The following is a 19,272-nucleotide window of genomic DNA, read 5'->3' on the forward strand; positions in this document are numbered from 1 at the left end:
GTACCTCCACCACACTCACCCCTCTCTGTTCACCGTCTGCCCTGGTCTGTCTCCCCCTGTCTGGTACAGGTACCTCCACCACACTCACCCCTCTCTGTTCACCGTCTGCCCTGGTCTGTCTCCACCTGTCTGGTACAGGTACCTCCACCACACTCACCCCTCTCTCCCTGGTCTGTCTCCCCCTGTCTGGTACAGGTACCTCCACCACACTCACCCCTCTCTCCCTGGTCTGTCTCCCCCTGTCTGGTACAGGTACTTCCACCACACTCACCCCTCTCTCCCTGGTCTGTCTCCCCCTGTCTGGTACAGGTACCTCCACCACACTCACCCCTCTCTGTTCACCGTCTGCCCTGGTCTGTCTCCCCCTGTTTGGTACAGGTACCTCCACCACACTCACCCCTCTCTGTTCACCGTCTGCCCTGGTCTGTCTCCCCCTGTCTGGTACAGGTACCTCCACCACACTCACCCCTCTCTGTTCACCGTCTGCCCTGGTCTGTCTCCACCTGTCTGGTACAGGTACCTCCACCACACTCACCCCTCTCTCCCTGGTCTGTCTCCCCCTGTCTGGTACAGGTACCTCCACCACACTCACCCCTCTCTCCCTGGTCTGTCTCCCCCTGTCTGGTACAGGTACCTCCACCACACTCACCCCTCTCTGTTCACCGTCTGCCCTGGTCTGTCTCCCCCTGTCTGGTACAGGTACCTCCACCACACTCACCCCTCTCTGTTCACCGTCTGCCCTGGTCTGTCTCCACCTGTCTGGTACAGGTACCTCCACCACACTCACCCCTCTCTCCCTGGTCTGTCTCCCCCTGTCTGGTACAGGTACCTCCACCACACTCACCCCTCTCTGTTCACCGTCTGCCCTGGTCTGTCTCCCCCTGTCTGGTACAGGTACCTCCACCACACTCACCCCTCTCTGTTCACCGTCTGCCCTGGTCTGTCTCCACCTGTCTGGTACAGGTACCTCCACCACACTCACCCCTCTCTCCCTGGTCTGTCTCCCCCTGTCTGGTACAGGTACCTCCACCACACTCACCCCTCTCTGTTCACCGTCTGCCCTGGTCTGTCTCCACCTGTCTGGTACAGGTACCTCCACCACACTCACCCCTCTCTGTTCACCGTCTGCCCTGGTCTGTCTACACCTGTCTGGTACAGGTACCTCCACCACACTCACCCCTCTCTCCCTGGTCTGTCTCCCCCTGTCTGGTACAGGTACCTCCACCACACTCACCCCTCTCTCCCTGGTCTGTCTCCACCTGTCTGGTACAGGTACTTCCACCACACTCACCCCTCTCTCCCTGGTCTGTCTCCCCCTGTCTGGTACAGGTACCTCCACCACACTCACCCCTCTCTGTTCACCGTCTGCCCTGGTCTGTCTCCCCCTGTCTGGTACAGGTACCTCCACCACACTCACCCCTCTCTGTTCACCGTCTGCCCTGGTCTGTCTCCACCTGTCTGGTACAGGTACCTCCACCACACTCACCCCTCTCTGTTCACCGTCTGCCCTGGTCTGTCTCCCCCTGTCTGGTACAGGTACCTCCACCACACTCACCCCTCTCTCCCTGGTCTGTCTCCCCCTGTCTGGTACAGGTACCTCCACCACACTCACCCCTCTCTCCCTGGTCTGTCTCCCCCTGTCTGGTACAGGTACCTCCACCACACTCACCCCTCTCTCCCTGGTCTGTCTCCCCCTGTCTGGTACAGGTACCTCCACCACACTCACCCCTCTCTCCCTGGTCTGTCTCCCCCTGTCTGGTACAGGTACCTCCACCACACTCACCCCTCTCTCCCTGGTCTGTCCCTCTGGTACAGGTACCTCCACCACACTCACCCCTCTCTCCCTGTCTGTCTCCCCCTGTCTGGTACAGGTACCTCCACCACACTCACCCCTCTCTCCCTGGTCTGTCTCCCCCTGTCTGGTACAGGTACCTCCACCACACTCACCCCTCTCTCCCTGGTCTGTCTCCCCCTGTCTGGTACAGGTACCTCCACCACACTCACCCCTCTCTCCCTGGTCTGTCTCCCCCTGTCTGGTACAGGTACCTCCACCACACTCACCCCTCTCTCCCTGGTCTGTCTCCCCCTGTCTGGTACAGGTACCTCCACCACACTCACCCCTCTCTCCCTGGTCTGTCTCCCCCTGTCTGGTACAGGTACCTCCACCACACTCACCCCTCTCTCCCGAGCTTTCGCTTGCCTCCAGCACACTGTAGGGGCGAGTGACTCCCCAAGTCGTTATATATTTTTGTTTTTTTTCTTGCGCAATTTGCCTCATGACTCCTGTATACTTTGTTGACTACAAACTTTCTTTACCCAACCGTGGGACTGACTAGGTTTGTTCCCACACTGACTCTCTACTGGTTAACACAGACTTTTGACCTCCCATCCTATTCTAACCGCCTCTCGCCAGCTTTGTATTCATGTTATCTGATGAAATTGCTGTACAACATGATCTTGTTGCCATCTGATGTACATTGATGTCATAAATCACCACTGCAGAGCTCTCCCTGTCCCCTCCCGTGCCTTGATTTTATTACTGTTGATGATATCTGGAAATGTGCATGTAGACCCTGGCCTGTCTACTGTTGATGATATCTGGAAATGTGCATGTAGACCCTGGCCCATCTACTGTTGATGATATCTGGAAATGTGCATGTAGACCCTGGCCTGTCTACTGTTGATGATATCTGGAAATGTGCATGTACACCCTGGCCCATCTACTGTTGAATATGTGTGCATGTACACCCTGGCCCATCTACTGTTGATGATATCTGGAAATGTGCTGTTGATGATGATATCTGGAAATGTGCATGTACACCCTGGCCCATCTACTGTTGATGATATCTGGAAATGTGCATGTACACCCTGACTGTTGATGATATCCATGTAGACCCTGGCCTGTCTACTGTTGATGATATCTGGAAATGTGCATGTAGACCCTGGCCTGTCTACTGTTGATGATATCTGGAAATGTGCATGTAGACCCTGGCCCATCTACTGTTGATGATATCTGGAAATGTGCATGTACACCCTGGCCCATCTACTGTTGATGATATCTGGAAATGTGCATGTACACCCTGGCCTGTCTACTGTTGATGATATCTGGAAATGTGCATGTAGACCCTGGCCTGTCTACTGTTGATGATATCTGGAAATGTGCATGTAGACCCTGGCCTGTCTACTGTTGATGATATCTGGAAATGTGCATGTAGACCCTGGCCCATCTACTGTTGATGATATCTGGAAATGTGCATGTACACCCTGGCCCATCTACTGTTGATGATATCTGGAAATGTGCATGTACACCCTGGCCCATCTACTGTTGCTAGCCCCAATTCTGACTTGTGGTCTGATATCTGTTTCACTGATTTCTGCTCTCATAAAAGCCTTTCTACACGAGAGACAACACTGTGCTTCCAACACCTGCATTGCTTGCTGTTTGGGGTTTTAGGCTGGGTTTCTGCACAGCACTTTGAGATATCAGCTGATGTACAAAGGGCCATATAAATAAATTTGATTTGATTTTGATTTGATTAGAAGCTTATTACCTAAAAATGGACCAATTGAAAGTGTGGGTTCACAGCTCCAATCCAGATGTGTTGGTCATTACTGAGACGTGGTTCAGGAAGAGTGTAGTGTTGGTCATTACTGTTTACTGTTGGTCTTTAATGAGACGTGGTTCAGGAAGAGTGTAGTGTTGGTCATTACTGTTTACTGTTGGTCTTTAATGAGACGTGGTTCAGGAAGAGTGTAGTGTTGGTCATTACTGTTTACTGTTGGTCTTTAATGAGACGTGGTTCAGGAAGAGTGTAGTGTTGGTCATTACTGTTTACTGTTGGTCTTTAATGAGACGTGGTTCAGGAAGAGTGTAGTGTTGGTCATTACTGTTTACTGTTGGTCTTTAATGAGACGTGGTTCAGGAAGAGTGTAGTGTTGGTCATTACTGTTTACTGTTGGTCTTTAATGAGACGTGGTTCAGGAAGAGTGTAGTGTTGGTCATTACTGTTTACTGTTGGTCTTTAATGAGACGTGGTTCAGGAAGAGTGTAGTGTTGGTCATTACTGTTTACTGTTGGTCTTTAATGAGACGTGGTTCAGGAAGAGTGTAGTGTTGGTCATTACTGTTTACTGTTGGTCTTTAATGAGACGTGGTTCAGGAAGAGTGTAGTGTTGGTCATTACTGTTTACTGTTGGTCTTTAATGAGACGTGGTTCAGGAAGAGTGTAGTGTTGGTCATTACTGTTTACTGTTGGTCTTTAATGAGACGTGGTTCAGGAAGAGTGTAGTGTTGGTCATTACTGTTTACTGTTGGTCTTTAATGAGACGTGGTTCAGGAAGAGTGTAGTGTTGGTCATTACTGTTTACTGTTGGTCTTTAATGAGACGTGGTTCAGGAAGAGTGTAGTGTTGGTCATTACTGTTTACTGTTGGTCTTTAATGAGACGTGGTTCAGGAAGAGTGTAGTGTTGGTCATTACTGTTTACTGTTGGTCTTTAATGAGACGTGGTTCAGGAAGAGTGTAGTGTTGGTCATTACTGTTTACTGTTGGTCTTTAATGAGACGTTTGAATACTGATGTTAACTTTTCTGGTTATAACCTTTTTCAGCAAGACAGATCTTCCAAAGGTGGTGGAGTGGCAATCTTTACAGTCTGTTGGTCTTTATGAGACGTGGTTCAGGAAGAGTGTAGTGTTGGTCATTACTGTTTACTGTTGGTCTTTAATGAGACGTGGTTCAGGAAGAGTGTAGTGTTGGTCATTACTGTTTACTGATGTTAACTTTATGTAGTGTGTAGTGTCATTACTGATCTTTTTGAATACTGATGTTGCTCTCTTTATGATGTGTGTTTTGTCCTATATTTATATTGTATTAAAAATAAATAAAAAATGCCAGGCCCCCATCCCCGCAGGAGGCCTTTTGGTAGGCCATCACTGTAAATAAGAATTTGATCTTAACTGACTTGCCTAGTTAAAAAAATAAAAAAAATAAATGTAAACTCAGTTTTGGAACAGTACCTGTGGCGGTGTCTGGTGCGTCTGGGTTACTGCCTCTCTGCATGAGCTGGGCTGCAAAGCTGTTTTCATCAAACGATGTTCCGTTCTCCACCACCACAGCTTCGTCCTCGAAGGGGTTAACGTTGGGGTCAGAGGACACGGTGATGTACTGCAGGGCCAGCCACAGAGCTGTGCTACCCTCATGGTCCTTCAGCTCCAGGTCCATCCTGAGGAGAGGCACAGGAGAAAAGGGGGGGGACAGATGACAACGTTACACCAGGAAATACAGGCGGCTACTCAGGGTGTTTTTAAAAATCAGGTCAACGGCTTAGTGTTTAGTAAAAAGTTTCCTGTTTTTTAATTACATTATTATTTTTTTATTTACCTTTATTTATCTAGGCAAGTCAGCTAAGAACAAATTCTTATTTTCAATGATGGCCTAGGAACAGTGGGTTAACTGCCTCGTTCAGGGGCAGAACAACAGATTTGTACCTTGTCAGCTCGGGGGTTTGAACTTGCAACCTTTCGGTTACTAGTCCAACGCTCCAACCGTTTTAACTCACTGTTTGCACTGCAGGAGCTGGTTGAACACAGGCTCGTTCCCCGACACCACCGCTTCATGCAAAGGAGTTCTGGGGAAACAAAAACGATCAATATATATAGCGCTACAGTATTGGGACAATTAGAAGAAAAAAACCTCAGGTAACTCACACACAAACAGATCAAAACATTCAGCAGGGGTGAAAGCAGACTAACTGCCACGACTGAAACTTCAGTCGATCTCAGATCCATTTGTCTGGGGCCAAGTTAACCTCTCCTTTCGTGTCAGAAGTCCTGACCCTCATGCTTTTAGGGAAAGGGGATTTATTTTGTACACGGTCAAACTCGTAGTTTAGTACAATTCCAGTCCTTTTCAATATTGGAAATCAAAACAAATAATCCATATGTCGGAAGAGAGCTTTAACCCCCGTGGAACGAAATATAGATTAGAAGCCGATTTCAAGTTAAAGAACAAATCCAAAAACATTTTAATAGAGTTTTGTTATATATATATATATATATATATATATCACACCAGATGAGGTCATTGAATCAGGATGCCCACCCACCTTCCTTTGCTGTTCTGCATGTTGGGGTTGGCCCCTGTCTTGAGCAGAACCTCAGCGATGTGGGCCATGCCACTCATCACGTCCCCAGAGTGCTTCCTGGGACTGAAGGAACACACCAGGTGCAGGGGGGTCTCCACCGCGCCGACCGTGGCCGCGTTCACCTGGGCCGAGTGGCGGATCAGGAAAGTGGAGGCAAACTCGTCACCTGTGGGGGCGGCGGGAGAGAAGAAAGGGATGAGTGGAGGGGGAAACATGATCTACATCTCCATTCAATGACTGGTTATGAAAAGGTCACAGGAGGCTGGTGAGGCAAGGAAGGCAAACACGGAAACAATGTGTTCAATACTATTTCACTCCAGCCACTACTATGAGCCCGTCCTCCACAATTAAGGTTCCACCAGCCACCTGTGGCGCAGGTGCTGTAGTGCACATGTGTGGAGAATCAGAACACACACTGGGGCATGCCTTAACCTCAGCACGCTTTATCTCTAGCCCAGCGTTGATAGGGAGGGTTGTGTTATTGTCTCTAGCCCAGCGTTGATAGGGAGGGTTGTGTTATCGTCTCTAGCCCAGCGTTGATAGGGAGGGTTGTGTTATTGTCTCTAGCCCAGCGTTGATAGGGAGGGTTGTGTTATTGTCTCTAGCCCAGCGTTGATAGGGAGGGTTGTGTTATTGTCTCTAGCCCAGCGTTGATAGGGAGGGTTGTGTTATTGTCTCTAGCGAAACGTTGATAGGGAGGGTTGTGTTATTGTCTCTAGCCCAGCGTTGATAGGGAGGGTTGTGTTATTGTCTCTAGCCCAGCGTTGATAGGGAGGGTTGTGTTATTGTCTCTAGCCCAGCGTTGATAGGGAGGGTTGTGTTATTGTCTCTAGCCCAGCGTTGATAGGGAGGGTTGTGTTATTGTCTCTAGGCCAGAGTTGAGCCTGAAGCAATATACACTGCTCATAAAAATAAAGGGAACACTAAAATAACACAACCTAGATCTGAATGAATGAAATATTCTTATTAAATACTTTTTTCTTTACATAGTTGAATGTGCTGACAACAAAATCACACAAAAATTATCAATGGAAATCAAATTTATCAACCCATGGAGGTCTGGATTTGGAGTCACACTCAAAAATAAAGTGGAAAACCACACTACAGGCTGATCCAACTTTGAGGTGATGTCCTTAAAACAAGTCAAAATGAGGCTCAGTAGTGTGTGTGGCCTCCACGTGCCTGTATGACCTCACTACAACGCCTGGGCATGCTCCTGATGAGGTGGCGGATTGTCTCCTGAGGGATCTCCTCCCAGACCTGGACTAAATCATCTGCCAACTCCTGGACAGTCTGTGGTGCAACGTGGCATTGGTGGATGGAGCGAGACATGATGTCCCAGATGTGCTCAATTGGATTCAGGTCTGGGGAACGGGTGGGCCAGTCCATAGCATCAATGCCTTCTTCTTGCAGGAACTGCTGACACACTCGAGCCACATGAGGTCTAGCATTGTCTTGCATTAGGAGGAACCCAGGGCCAACCGCACCAGCATATGGTCTCACAAGGGGTCTGAGGATCTCATCTCGGTACCTAATGGCAGTCAGGCTACCTCTGGCGAGCACGTGGAGGGCTGTGTGGCCCCCCAAAGAAATGCCACCCCACACCATGACTGACCCACCGCCAAACCGGTCATGCTGGAGGATGTTGCAGGCAGCAGAACGTTCTCCACGGCGTCTCCAGACTCTGTCACGTCTGTCACATGTGCTCAGTGTGAACCTGCTTTCATCTGTGAAGAGCACAGGGCGCCAGTGGCGAATTTGCCAATCTTGGTGTTCTCTGGCAAATGCCAAACGTCCTGCACGGTGTTGGGCTGTAAGCTCAACCCCCACCTGTGGACATCGGGCCCTCATACCACCCTCATGGAGTCTGTTTCTGACCGTTTGAGCAGACACAAGCACATTTGTGGCCTGCTGGAGGTCATTTTGCAGGGCTCTGGCAGTGCTCCTCCTGCTCCTCCTTGCACAAAGGCGGAGGTAGAAGTCCTGCTGCTGGGTTGTTGCCCTCCTACGGCCTCCTCCACGTCTCCTGATGTACTGGCCTGTCTCCTGGTAGCGCCTCCATGCTCTGGACACTACGCTGACAGACAACAAACCTTCTTGCCACAGCTCGCATTGATGTGCCATCCTGGATGAGCTGCACTACCTGAGCTTGTGTGGTTTGTACACACACAAGCTGTGTGGGTTGTAGACTCCGTCTCATAATACCACTAGAGTGAAAGCACCGCCAGCATTCAAAAGTGACCAAAACATCAGCCAGGAAGCATCGGAACTGAGAAGTGGTCTGTGGTCACCACCTGCAGAACCACTCCTTTATTGGGGGTGTCTTGCTAATTGCCTATAATTTCCACCTGTTGTCTATTCCATTTGCACAACAGCAAGTGAAATTTATTGTCAATCAGTGTTGCTTCCTAAGTGGACAGTTTGATTTCACAGAAGTGTGATTGACTTGGAGTTACATTGTGTCATTTAAGTGTCCCCTTTATTTTTTTGAGCAGTGTAGTACATGACATACTGTAGGGAATGTGCGGCGCCCCCTACCTCTTTGGATGGCTTTGTGCAGAAGGCTCCAACCACTCTGGTCCACCATGTCCACATCTGCCTTGTTGTTGACCAGCGTTGTGGCGATACTCTCCAGTTTACCAGACAGAGCCAGGTCCATGGCCAAGTCCCCATTGTTGTCCAGTTCATTCAGCTTCCCAGGCAACTAGGGATGTGGAGAACAGAAGAACATGTATTCTACTCTACACTGAACAAAAATATAAACGCAACATGTAAAGTGTTGGTCCCATGTTTCATGAGCTGAAATAAAAGATCCCAGAAATGTTCCATATGCACAAAAAGCTTATTTCGCTCAAATTTTGAGCACAGATTTGTTTACAACCCTGTTAGTGAGCATTTCTCCTTTGCCAATATAATCAATCCACCTGACAGGTGTGACATATCAAAAAGCTGATTAAACAGCATTATCATTACACAGGTGCACCTTGTGCCGAGGACAATAAAAGGCCACTCTAAAATGTGCAGTTCTGTCACACAACACAATGCCACAGATGTCTCAAGTTGAGGGTGTGTGCAATTGGCATGCTGACTGTAGCAATGTCAACCAGAACTGTTGCCAGAGAATTTAATGTTCATCTCTCTACAATAAGCCGCCTTCAGCATCGTTTTAGAGAATTTGGCAGTACGTCCAATCGGCGTCAATACCGCAGACCACGTGTAACCACGCCAGCCCAGGACCGCCACATCCGGCTTCTTCACCTGCGGGATTGTCTGCAACCAGCCACTCGGACAGATGAAGAAACTGTTGGTTCGAACAACCAAAGATATTCTGCACAAACTGTCAGAAACCGTCTCAGGGAAGCTCATATGATTGCTTGTCGACCTCACCAGGGTCTTGACCTGACAATGGCACTTTGAATGCACAGAGAAACCGTGACAAGATCCTGAGGCCCATTGTCGTGCCATTCATTCGCTGCCATCACCTCATGTTTCAGCATGATAATGCACAACCCCATGTCGCAAGGATCTGTACACAATTCCTGGAAGCTGAACATTTCCCAGTTCTTCCATGGCCTGCATACTCACCAGACAGGTTACCCACTGAGCTTGTTTGGGATGCTCTGGATTGACGCGAAAAACAGCGCGTTCCAGTTCCCACCAATATCCAGCAACTTAACACAGCCATTGAAGAGGAGTGGGACAACATTCCACAGGCCAACAATCAACAGCCTGATCAACTCAATGTGAAGGAGATGTGTCGCGCTGCATGAGGCAAATGGTGGTCACACCAGATACTGACTGGTTTTCTGATCCACGCCCCTACTTTTTTGTTTTGTTTAAGATATCTTTGACCAACAGACGAATATCTGTATTCCCAGTCATGTGAAATCCATAGATTAGGGCCTAATACGTTTATTTCAATTAACTGATTTCCTCATATGAACTGTAACTCAGTTAAATCTTTGAAATTGTTTCATGTAATATTTTTTGTTCAGTGTAGATAGAAAGACATCTAGTTAGCTTCTCAAACACTGATCTGTCATCAGCACCCAACAGACTCTGAATTCAGGCCCTGCTCCAGATGAGATAACAGGATATTGGTCTTCAGCGAAACCTGTTACACTGAACATACTTAGGGTTGCCTCCGAGGCAAACGTGTGTAAGTGGTCGCTCACCTGCGAGTCCATCTCAATGAGGTAGAGGAAGACCACGTCTTCCCTCTCGACCTTGATGGCTTTGTGAAGTGGGAACTCCGTTTTAGACTTAATCATCTTGTAGAGCAGCGGAGCACTCATAGTGCTGAAGTCCTCTTTCCTCAGGTCATCCTGTCGAGAGAAAGATTAAAAATAAAATTAAAATGTAATGCTCTGTCATCTAGGTTATAGAAATATTAGTTTCTAGAACAGACATTCCCATTAAAAAGGTGGTCTTAAGGAGGGGTCTTGTCCCATCTAGTACGTCTAGATGGTGTTACATTACGACAGTAAGACCCACTAATAATTTTATCAAAATAGTTTAACGTGCTTTTTTTTTGTTTTTGCAATAATTCAAGACTTTATATTATATTATATTTTGTCTTTGTTGTTGTGAACGGCAGGGGGAGGGGCTTGGTGTTGGTGTGGGAATGTGCACAGGGCACACAGCACGGAAGGAGGGGCTTGGTGTAGAAAGGTGCACAGGACACGGGAGGAGGGGCTTGGTGTAGAAAGGTGCACAGCACACAGAGCATGGGAGGAGGGGCTTGGTGTTGGTGTGGAAAGGTGCACAGGGCACACAGCACAGAAGGAGGGGCTTGGTGTTGGTGTGGAAAGGTGCACAGGGCACAGAGCATGGGAGGAGGGGCTTGGTGTGGAAAGGTGCACAGGGCACAGAGCATGGGAGGAGGGGCTTGGTGTAGAAAGGTGCACAGGGCACAGAGCATGGGAGGAGGGGCTTGGTGTCACAGCACAGAAGGAGCGAAGGAGACGAGACCAAAACACTTATAAAAACATAACAAATGAATAAAAACCTAGATTTTTGCGATACAGTGTTAAGGTGTAAAATAGTCATTTTGAACATTGCACTAATACATTCCAGTTAATTTGATATATCACCCAGCCCTAGTTGTCTGTCTTTAATGAAAACACTTCGAGGGTGTCAAATTGTATTCCTATTGAAATGAGATCCATCTCCTCCTCACTCCAAACCTCTAATCAAAGTCTCTGCCAGAGTAGTAAAGGTATAATGACACAACAGATTGAGCAGCAGCACTAAAAGCAGTCGGTCAGTCAGTCAGTCAGGTGGCTGAAGATGACCAGACATTTCCTGAGTCCTAGTCATAAACGTAACCTTGAGAATCACGGGGCTCCGGAAGACGAGCGAAGGGATTTACGAGGTTATAAAACGAAGGGTTTTCTTGACACAGCAGGGCGAGAGAAAAGAGAGATAACTCCAGTCTGGGCTCAGGACTAAAAGACAAGGTGTATTACCCCCAGAGACTGGACAAATGGATACAGAACAGAGGACTTGTTTCCATGGGGAACGTAGTGATACCTTCCAGAGATTCAGCTGCTGGGAACAACTGATAGATTATTGAATGCAATCGTTTCCATTGAAGGCGTTTTAAAATACATTTATCTTCAGGGTAGCCTAGTGGTTAGAGTGTTGGACTAGTAACCGGAAGGTTGCAAGTTCAAACCCCCGAGCTGACAAGGTACAAATCTGTCGTTCTGCCCCTGAACAGGCAGTTAACCCACTGTTCCTAGGCCGTCATTGAAAATAAGAATTTGTTCTTAACTGACTTGCCTAGTTAAATAAATATTAAAATAAAAAAAGACGAGGACAGTTAAGGAGACAGTATAATCCTGTCTACAGTTGGGACAGTCAGTGTAGTGTTTATCCTATATTCATTTAGCAGCAGATATATACACAGGGCACTAAACATTATGAACACCTGCTCTTTCCATGACATAGACCAGGGGAAAGTAGGGCTGGGCGATATAGCCAAAATATATCACGGTATTTATTTTTATATATTAAAAAAATGGATGGTATTTGACAGGATTTTTAGTTTTTGAATAATAAAAGCTCTACATTTGCTTTATGGGTAGTGAGTGATCCCAGGGTGCTTTATGAGTAGTGAGTGATCCCAGGGTGCTTTATGAGTAGTGAGTGATCCCAGGGTGCTTTATGAGTAGTGAGTGATCCCAGGGTGCTTTATGAGTAGTGAGTGATCCTAGGGTGCTTTATGAGTAGTGAGTGATCCCAGGGTGCTTTATGAGTAGTGAGTGATCCCAGGGTGCTTTATGAGTAGTGAGTGATCCTAGGGTGCTTTATGAGTAGTGAGTGATCCCAGGGTGCTTTATGAGTAGTGAGTGATCCCAGGGTGCTTTATGAGTAGTGAGTGATCCCAGGGTGCTTTATGAGTAGTGAGTGATCCTAGGGTGCTTTATGAGTAGTGAGTGATCCTAGGGTGCTTTATGAGTAGTGAGTGATCCCAGGGTGCTTTATGAGTAGTGAGTGATCCCAGGGTGCTTTATGAGTAGTGAGTGATCCTAGGGTGCTTTATGAGTAGTGAGTGATCCTAGGGTGCTTTATGAGTAGTGAGTGATCCTAGGGTGCTTTATGAGTAGTGAGTGATCCTAGGGTGCTTTATGAGTAGTGAGTGATCCTAGGGTGCTTTATGGGTAGTGAGTGATCCTAGGGTGCTTTATGAGTAGTGAGTGATCCTAGGGTGCTTTATGAGTAGTGAGTGATCCTAGGGTGCTTTATGAGTAGTGAGTGATCCTAGGGTGCATTATGAGTAGTGAGTGATCCTAGGGTGCTTTATGGATAGTGAGTGATCCTAGGGTGCTTTATGAGTAGTGAGTGATCCTAGGGTGCATTATGAGTAGTGAGTGATCCTAGGGTGCTTTATGGATAGTGAGTGATCCTAGGGTGCTTTATGGGTAGTGAGTGATCCTAGGGTGCTTTATGAGTAGTGAGTGATCCTAGGGTGCATTATGAGTAGTGAGTGATCCTAGGGTGCTTTATGGATAGTGAGTGATCCTAGGGTGCTTTATGGGTAGTGAGTGATCCTAGGGTGCTTTATGAGTAGTGAGTGATCCTAGGGTGCTTTATGAGTAGTGAGTGATCCTAGGGTGCTTTATGGGTAGTGAGTGATCCTAGGGTGCTTTATGGATAGTGAGTGATCCTAGGGTGCTTTATGAGTAGTGAGTGATCCTAGGAGGCTTTATGAGTAGTGAGTGATCCTAGGGTGCTTTATGGGTAGTGAGTGATCCTAGGAGGCTTTATGAGTAGTGAGTGATCCTAGGGTGCTTTATGAGTAGTGAGTGATCCTAGGATGCATTATGAGTAGTGAGTGATCCTAGGGTACTTTATGGGTAGTGAGTGATCCCAGGGTGCTTTATGAGAAGTGAGTGATCCTAGGGTGCTTTATGAGAAGTGAGTGATCCCAGGGTGCTTTATGGGTAGTGAGTGATCCTAGGGTGCTTTATGGGTAGTGAGTGATCCTAGGGTGCTTTATTAGTAGTGAGTGATCCTAGGGTGCTTTATGAGAAGTGAGTGATCCCAGGGTGCTTTATGAGTAGTGAGTGATCCCAGGGTGCTTTATGAGTAGTGAGTGATCCTTGGGTGCTTTATGGGTAGTGAGTGATCCTAGGGTGCTTTATTAGTAGTGAGTGATCCTAGGGTGCTTTATGAGTAGTGAGTGATCCTAGGGTGCTTTATGAGTAGTGAGTGATCCCAGGGTGCTTTATGAGTAGTGAGTGATCCCAGGGTGCTTTATGAGTAGTGAGTGATCCCAGGGTGCTTTATGGGTAGTGAGTGATCCCAGGGTGCTTTATGAGTAGTGAGTGATCCCAGGGTGGCAACACATACATTCTAAGTGGTTTCAATGAGTCTCTCCATTCTGATTGAACAGTATAAAACAATTCACCTGCAAACAAAACAAATTTCAGCACTTAAATAATGTCTGCATTTCCTGCACTCAATTGCAGTGTTGGAAAAAGTAACCAATTGTCATACTTGAGTAAAAGTAAAGATGTGCTAATAGAAAATTACTCAAGTAAAAGTCACCCAGTAAAATACTACTTGAGTAACAGCCTAAAATAATTTGGTTTTGAATATACTTAAGTATCAAAAGTAGAAATAATATCAAATTCCTTATATTAAGCACACCAGACAGCACCATGTTATTTTTATTTACAGATAGCCAGGGGCACACTCCAACACTCAGACATCATTTACAGATAGCCAGGGGCACACTCCAACACTCAGACATCATTTACAGATAGCCAGGGGCACACTCCAACACTCAGACATCATTTACAGATAGCCAGGGGGCACACTCCAACACTCAGACATCATTTACAGATAGCCAGGGGCACACTCCAACACTCAGACATCATTTACAGATAGCCAGGGGGCACACTCCAACACTCAGACATCATTTACAGATAGCCAGGGGCACACTCCAACACTCAGACATCATTTACAGATAGCCAGGGGGCACACTCCAACACTCAGACATCATTTACAGATAGCCAGGGGCACACTCCAACACTCAGACATCATTTACAGATAGCCAGGGGCACACTCCAACACTCAGACATCATTTACAGATAGCCAGGGGCACACTCCAACACTCAGACATCATTTACAGATAGCCAGGGGCACACTCCAACACTCAGACATCATTTACAGATAGCCAGGGGCACACTCCAACACTCAGACATAATTTACAGATAGCCAGGGGCACACTCCAACACTCCAACACTCAGACATCATTTACAGATAGCCAGGGGAACACTCCAACACTCCATCACAGATAGCCAGGGGCACACTCCAACACTCAGACATCATTTACAGATAGCCAGGGGCACACTCCAACACTCAGACATCAACACTTTACAGATAGCCAGGGGCACACTCCAACACTCAGACATCATTTACAGATAGCCAGGGGCACACTCCAACACTCAGACATCATTTACAGATAGCCAGGGGGCACACTCCAACACTCAGACATCATTTACAGATAGCCAGGGGCACACTCCAACACTCAGACATCATTTACAGATAGCCAGCACACTCCAACACTCAGACATCATTTACAGATAGCCAGGGGCACACTCCAACACTCAGACATCATTTACAGATAGCCAGGGGCACACTCCAACACTCCAACACTCCAACACTCAGACATCATTTACAGATAGCCAGGGGAACACTCCAACACTCAGACATAATTTACAGATAGCCAGGGGAACACTCCAACACTCAGACATAATTTACAGATAGCCAGGGGCACACTCCAACACTCAGACATCATTTACAGATAGCCAGGGGCACACTCCAACACTCAGACATCATTTACAGATAGCCAGGGGCACACTCCAACACTCAGACATCATTTACAGATAGCCAGGGGCACACTCCAACACTCAGACATCATTTACAGATAGCCAGGGGGCACACTCCAACACTCAGACATCATTTACAGATAGCCAGGGGCACACTCCAACACTCAGACATCATTTACAGATAGCCAGGGGGCACACTCCAACACTCAGACATCATTTACAGATAGCCAGGGGCACACTCCAACACTCATACATCATTTACAGATAGCCAGGGGGCACACTCCAACACTCAGACATCATTTACAGATAGCCAGGGGAACACTCCAACACTCCAACATCATTTACAGATAGCCAGGGGCACACTCCAACACTCAGACATCATTTACAGATAGCCAGGGGCACACTCCAACACTCAGACATCATTTACAGATAGCCAGGGGCACACTCCAACACTCAGACATCATTTACAGATAGCCAGGGGGCACACTCCAACACTCAGACATCATTTACAGATAGCCAGGGGCACACTCCAACATCATTTACAGATAGCCAGGGGGCACACTCCAACACTCAGACATCATTTACAGATAGCCAGGGGCACACTCCAACACTCAGACATCATTTACAGATAGCCAGGGGCACACTCCAACACTCAGACATAATTTACAGATAGCCAGGGGCACACTCCAACACTCAGACATAATTTACAGATAGCCAGGGGCACACTCCAACACTCAGACATCATTTACAAACAAAGCGTGTGTGTTTAGTGAGTCCTCCAGATCAGAGGCAGTAGGGATGTTCTCTTAATAAGTGTGTGAATTTCACCATTTCCTTGTCCTGCTAAGCATTCAAAATGTAACAAGTACTTTTAGGTGTCAGGGAAAATGTGTGGAGTAAAAAGTACTGTATTTTCTTTAGGAATGCAGTGAAGTAAAAGTATAAGTTGTCAAAAAAACTAGTAAAGTACAGATACCCCCCAAAAAATTCAGTAGTACTTTAAAGTGTTTTTACTTAAGTACTTTACAACACTGCTCAGTAGAGATCATTTCAACACTGCCACGTAGGGCTGCACGATATGGGCAAATAATCTAGGACTTATTTTTAACCAAATGTTGCAATTGTGATTTGACTTGCGAATTCGAGCAAAACTGTTGGAATCATGGAAATAGAATGACTATTCTACTTATATAGTTAGAATATAATAGTGGGCACTTTGAATACAGTGTCGTTTGAGATGACAACGAATTAAAATGCCAGGGACGAGTTAATGTGACAGGGTAGGAACTAAAGTGTTGATAAGTGATTCCTAGGGGACTCTATAAGCTTTTGCATGTTCTCTTAGCTACTTCATTCATGTAGCTAACATATTCTTCTTTGATTTGGAAGATACTGGTGCACAAACAACATGCTGATTTAGGTCTACACCATCACTGGTATTATCAGGCTTTATTTGCTAGCTACGTTTGCTCTTACTCAGTACATTTATTAGCTAGCTAATAACAGAGAACAGTCAGTTGGACAGCGGAGACTCACCCAGTGGCTGGCGATGATCTCTCCACAGTAGTTCATGAGGGTTGTGGCATCCAGCTCCTCGGCCGTCTGGTAGAACCGGATACAGTTTCTCACGTTCACCGATGACATCACCCCTTTCTCACACCTTTTCCAAGAGAACAAAAAGCAATATTTGAGGACATTGACGTCAATGGGAGATATTGTACAATGCATTCATAGCCTAGAAGATAGGAAAACACGAAGAGCATAGAGGGACTGTGAGTTTTAGATGACAGTCGGTAACAGTGCAGTCACCAACTAATCTACAAACCGTAACGAGTAGTCATCTACAAGGCAAGGTCATCAGCAACTGAGCAGAACTGATTCTCTCAAACACGGACAGTGTGTGTGTCAGGCAGCCCCTGCCTACCTCTCTCGAAGCAGCTGCAGTTGGAAGCGGTTGGCCAGCTTCATCAGGTCGATGAGGAAGGCATCGTCCTCGCTGAGCTCCAGGTTGTCTGTGTAGGCCCAGCGCAACATTGCCATGGCAACCTCCGGTTTGGCATCTGGAACACCCAGCATGGTCGAAAAGACAGTGTTAACGACCCAGAGTGGAATGAAATGTAACTTTACTTAACTGTAGCTACACTGCTTTTAATGCATTTGTTGGAAGACAGTTTGTAGAGCATTTTCCAAAAAACAGTGGACTCGTCTATTTTCTTAGGGTACATTCTGGGGCATTGTGACCGATAGTGTGACAGCAGGGAGGATGCTCAACTCACCAGACAGGTCCAGTTCTGAGGTGGAGGCCAGGTTGGCCAGGCTCCAGGCATCACTGCGAGCAGCCAGGACAAACTTGTGAGCGTTGAGTGTCATCTCTCCAACCGTCACTTTCAGATCACTACAAACATGGCAACAGTCACAACACAAGTGAGAAAGAATATAGCCCATGTCCATAACTACAGTAACTAGGTGTTGCATATATTTTCCTAGGACTTCGGTAGAAAGCTGTGAATCGTAGAATATAAGACCTTGGTATAACCACCGGAAATAATTGATAATTGGGTGTCATTGAACAATGAATATGACATCAATTAATAAAACAATGAATATCACATCAAGTGCAATTTTCCCTTTTCTTGGCTTTTCCACATTAAGAAAAAAAAAAAAAAACCCAGCTGGTCCTCTTTCTGACTGTAACCATGGCAACAGCACACGTTGCTGCATACATTATATCACACCTCTTCCCCTCCTGTTCCCCTCACCTGTACTGGTCCTGCTGGTAGAGCTGGGCCACGATGTCAAGCAGACGGCTGATGAAGGTGTCTCCTGCCCCGGTTCCGAAGGTGTTGGTGGAGCCCTGGCCGGAGGTTTGAGCAGCCAGCACGGCACATCGCCTCTCTGTGTCAGCCAGCTTCTGCTGCATCTTCACATACTCTTGCCTCAGCAAGGCTAGGTGCTTCTGCAGCTTGGCCACCTCCTCTGTCGCACAGAGAGAGGGAAGAGACAGAGTGAGTTGAGAGGTAGAGAGGCAAATGGAGGAGGTGAAGAGAACAGGGAAGCTAGTAGAGAGCCTTATGCTGGATTAGGGTTGCATTAAGCACATTCTGGCTCACAATGCTTTGTGTTGTTTGTCCAGATTAGGAAATTAACCAAAATAGACGTTGTACAACCAAACAGTAAAACTAACCCGTCTAATTTTCTCTTACTATAGTAACCCAAATGAGAGTTGTATTGTTTCAAGGATGCCTAGTATTTCTCCAGGCAGGTTCCTGCCTAGATATAAGATAGGGATGTTTCTCGTTAAAGCGTATTATGTGTCAGAGCCCACTCAACCCAGGAGTGCACATAACTTCCCGCTTCCATTTCCTTCCCATTTCTGCTAACATTTGAGTGAAGACTGAATGCTGAGGCAGCACATAACTTTGCCCTCCCACGGGTCAGAGGGTTAACTAGCTGACTGGCTATAGCTTCATATACAGTCATTGGGCTATTGTCATGGGGAAGGGACGGCTGCCAGTACCACCTGATCAACGGCCACAGGAAAGGATCACTGCTGCAACAGCAAGATAGGCTGAGCTGTTTAACGAAAAAACAGTTTCAGGGTCACATATATTACCACAGTGCAACTTATTGTCACACTTCATTCATAACGTTCCATTCATTTTGAAAAGGGATATGATTGCCAATGTTGTGCATGTTATAAGCGTCTTACCTTCAACTCAGCACTTTTAGACATCTTAAAAATAAACTTTATAGGACCAATAAAAAATATATAGCTTTCTCTAAGTGTCC

The 19,272-nt window shown here is 46.8% G+C and overlaps 1 protein-coding gene across 2 annotated transcripts in view; it reads right to left on the minus strand.

Moving 5' to 3' along the window:
• Positions 1 to 19,272, minus strand: part of LOC139417967 (rabankyrin-5-like) — a 55,283-nt gene that overhangs the window by 35,009 nt on the left and 1,002 nt on the right. For both annotated transcript variants that reach the window (XM_071166997.1, XM_071166996.1), the window contains exons 2-10: positions 18,243 to 18,459; positions 17,760 to 17,878; positions 17,408 to 17,543; positions 17,020 to 17,143; positions 10,318 to 10,467; positions 8,681 to 8,846; positions 6,104 to 6,308; positions 5,558 to 5,626; positions 5,016 to 5,221 (exon numbers count right to left, since the gene is read on the minus strand). In XM_071166997.1, coding sequence (XP_071023098.1) covers positions 5,016 to 5,221; positions 5,558 to 5,626; positions 6,104 to 6,308; positions 8,681 to 8,846; positions 10,318 to 10,467; positions 17,020 to 17,143; positions 17,408 to 17,543; positions 17,760 to 17,878; positions 18,243 to 18,459 — 1,392 coding nt within the window. The remainder of the gene's footprint in view (positions 1 to 5,015; positions 5,222 to 5,557; positions 5,627 to 6,103; positions 6,309 to 8,680; positions 8,847 to 10,317; positions 10,468 to 17,019; positions 17,144 to 17,407; positions 17,544 to 17,759; positions 17,879 to 18,242; positions 18,460 to 19,272) is intronic.

Source organism: Oncorhynchus clarkii, chromosome 10, assembly GCF_045791955.1.
Source record: "Oncorhynchus clarkii lewisi isolate Uvic-CL-2024 chromosome 10, UVic_Ocla_1.0, whole genome shotgun sequence".
In the NCBI taxonomy this organism is placed as follows: Eukaryota; Metazoa; Chordata; class Actinopteri; order Salmoniformes; family Salmonidae; genus Oncorhynchus; species Oncorhynchus clarkii.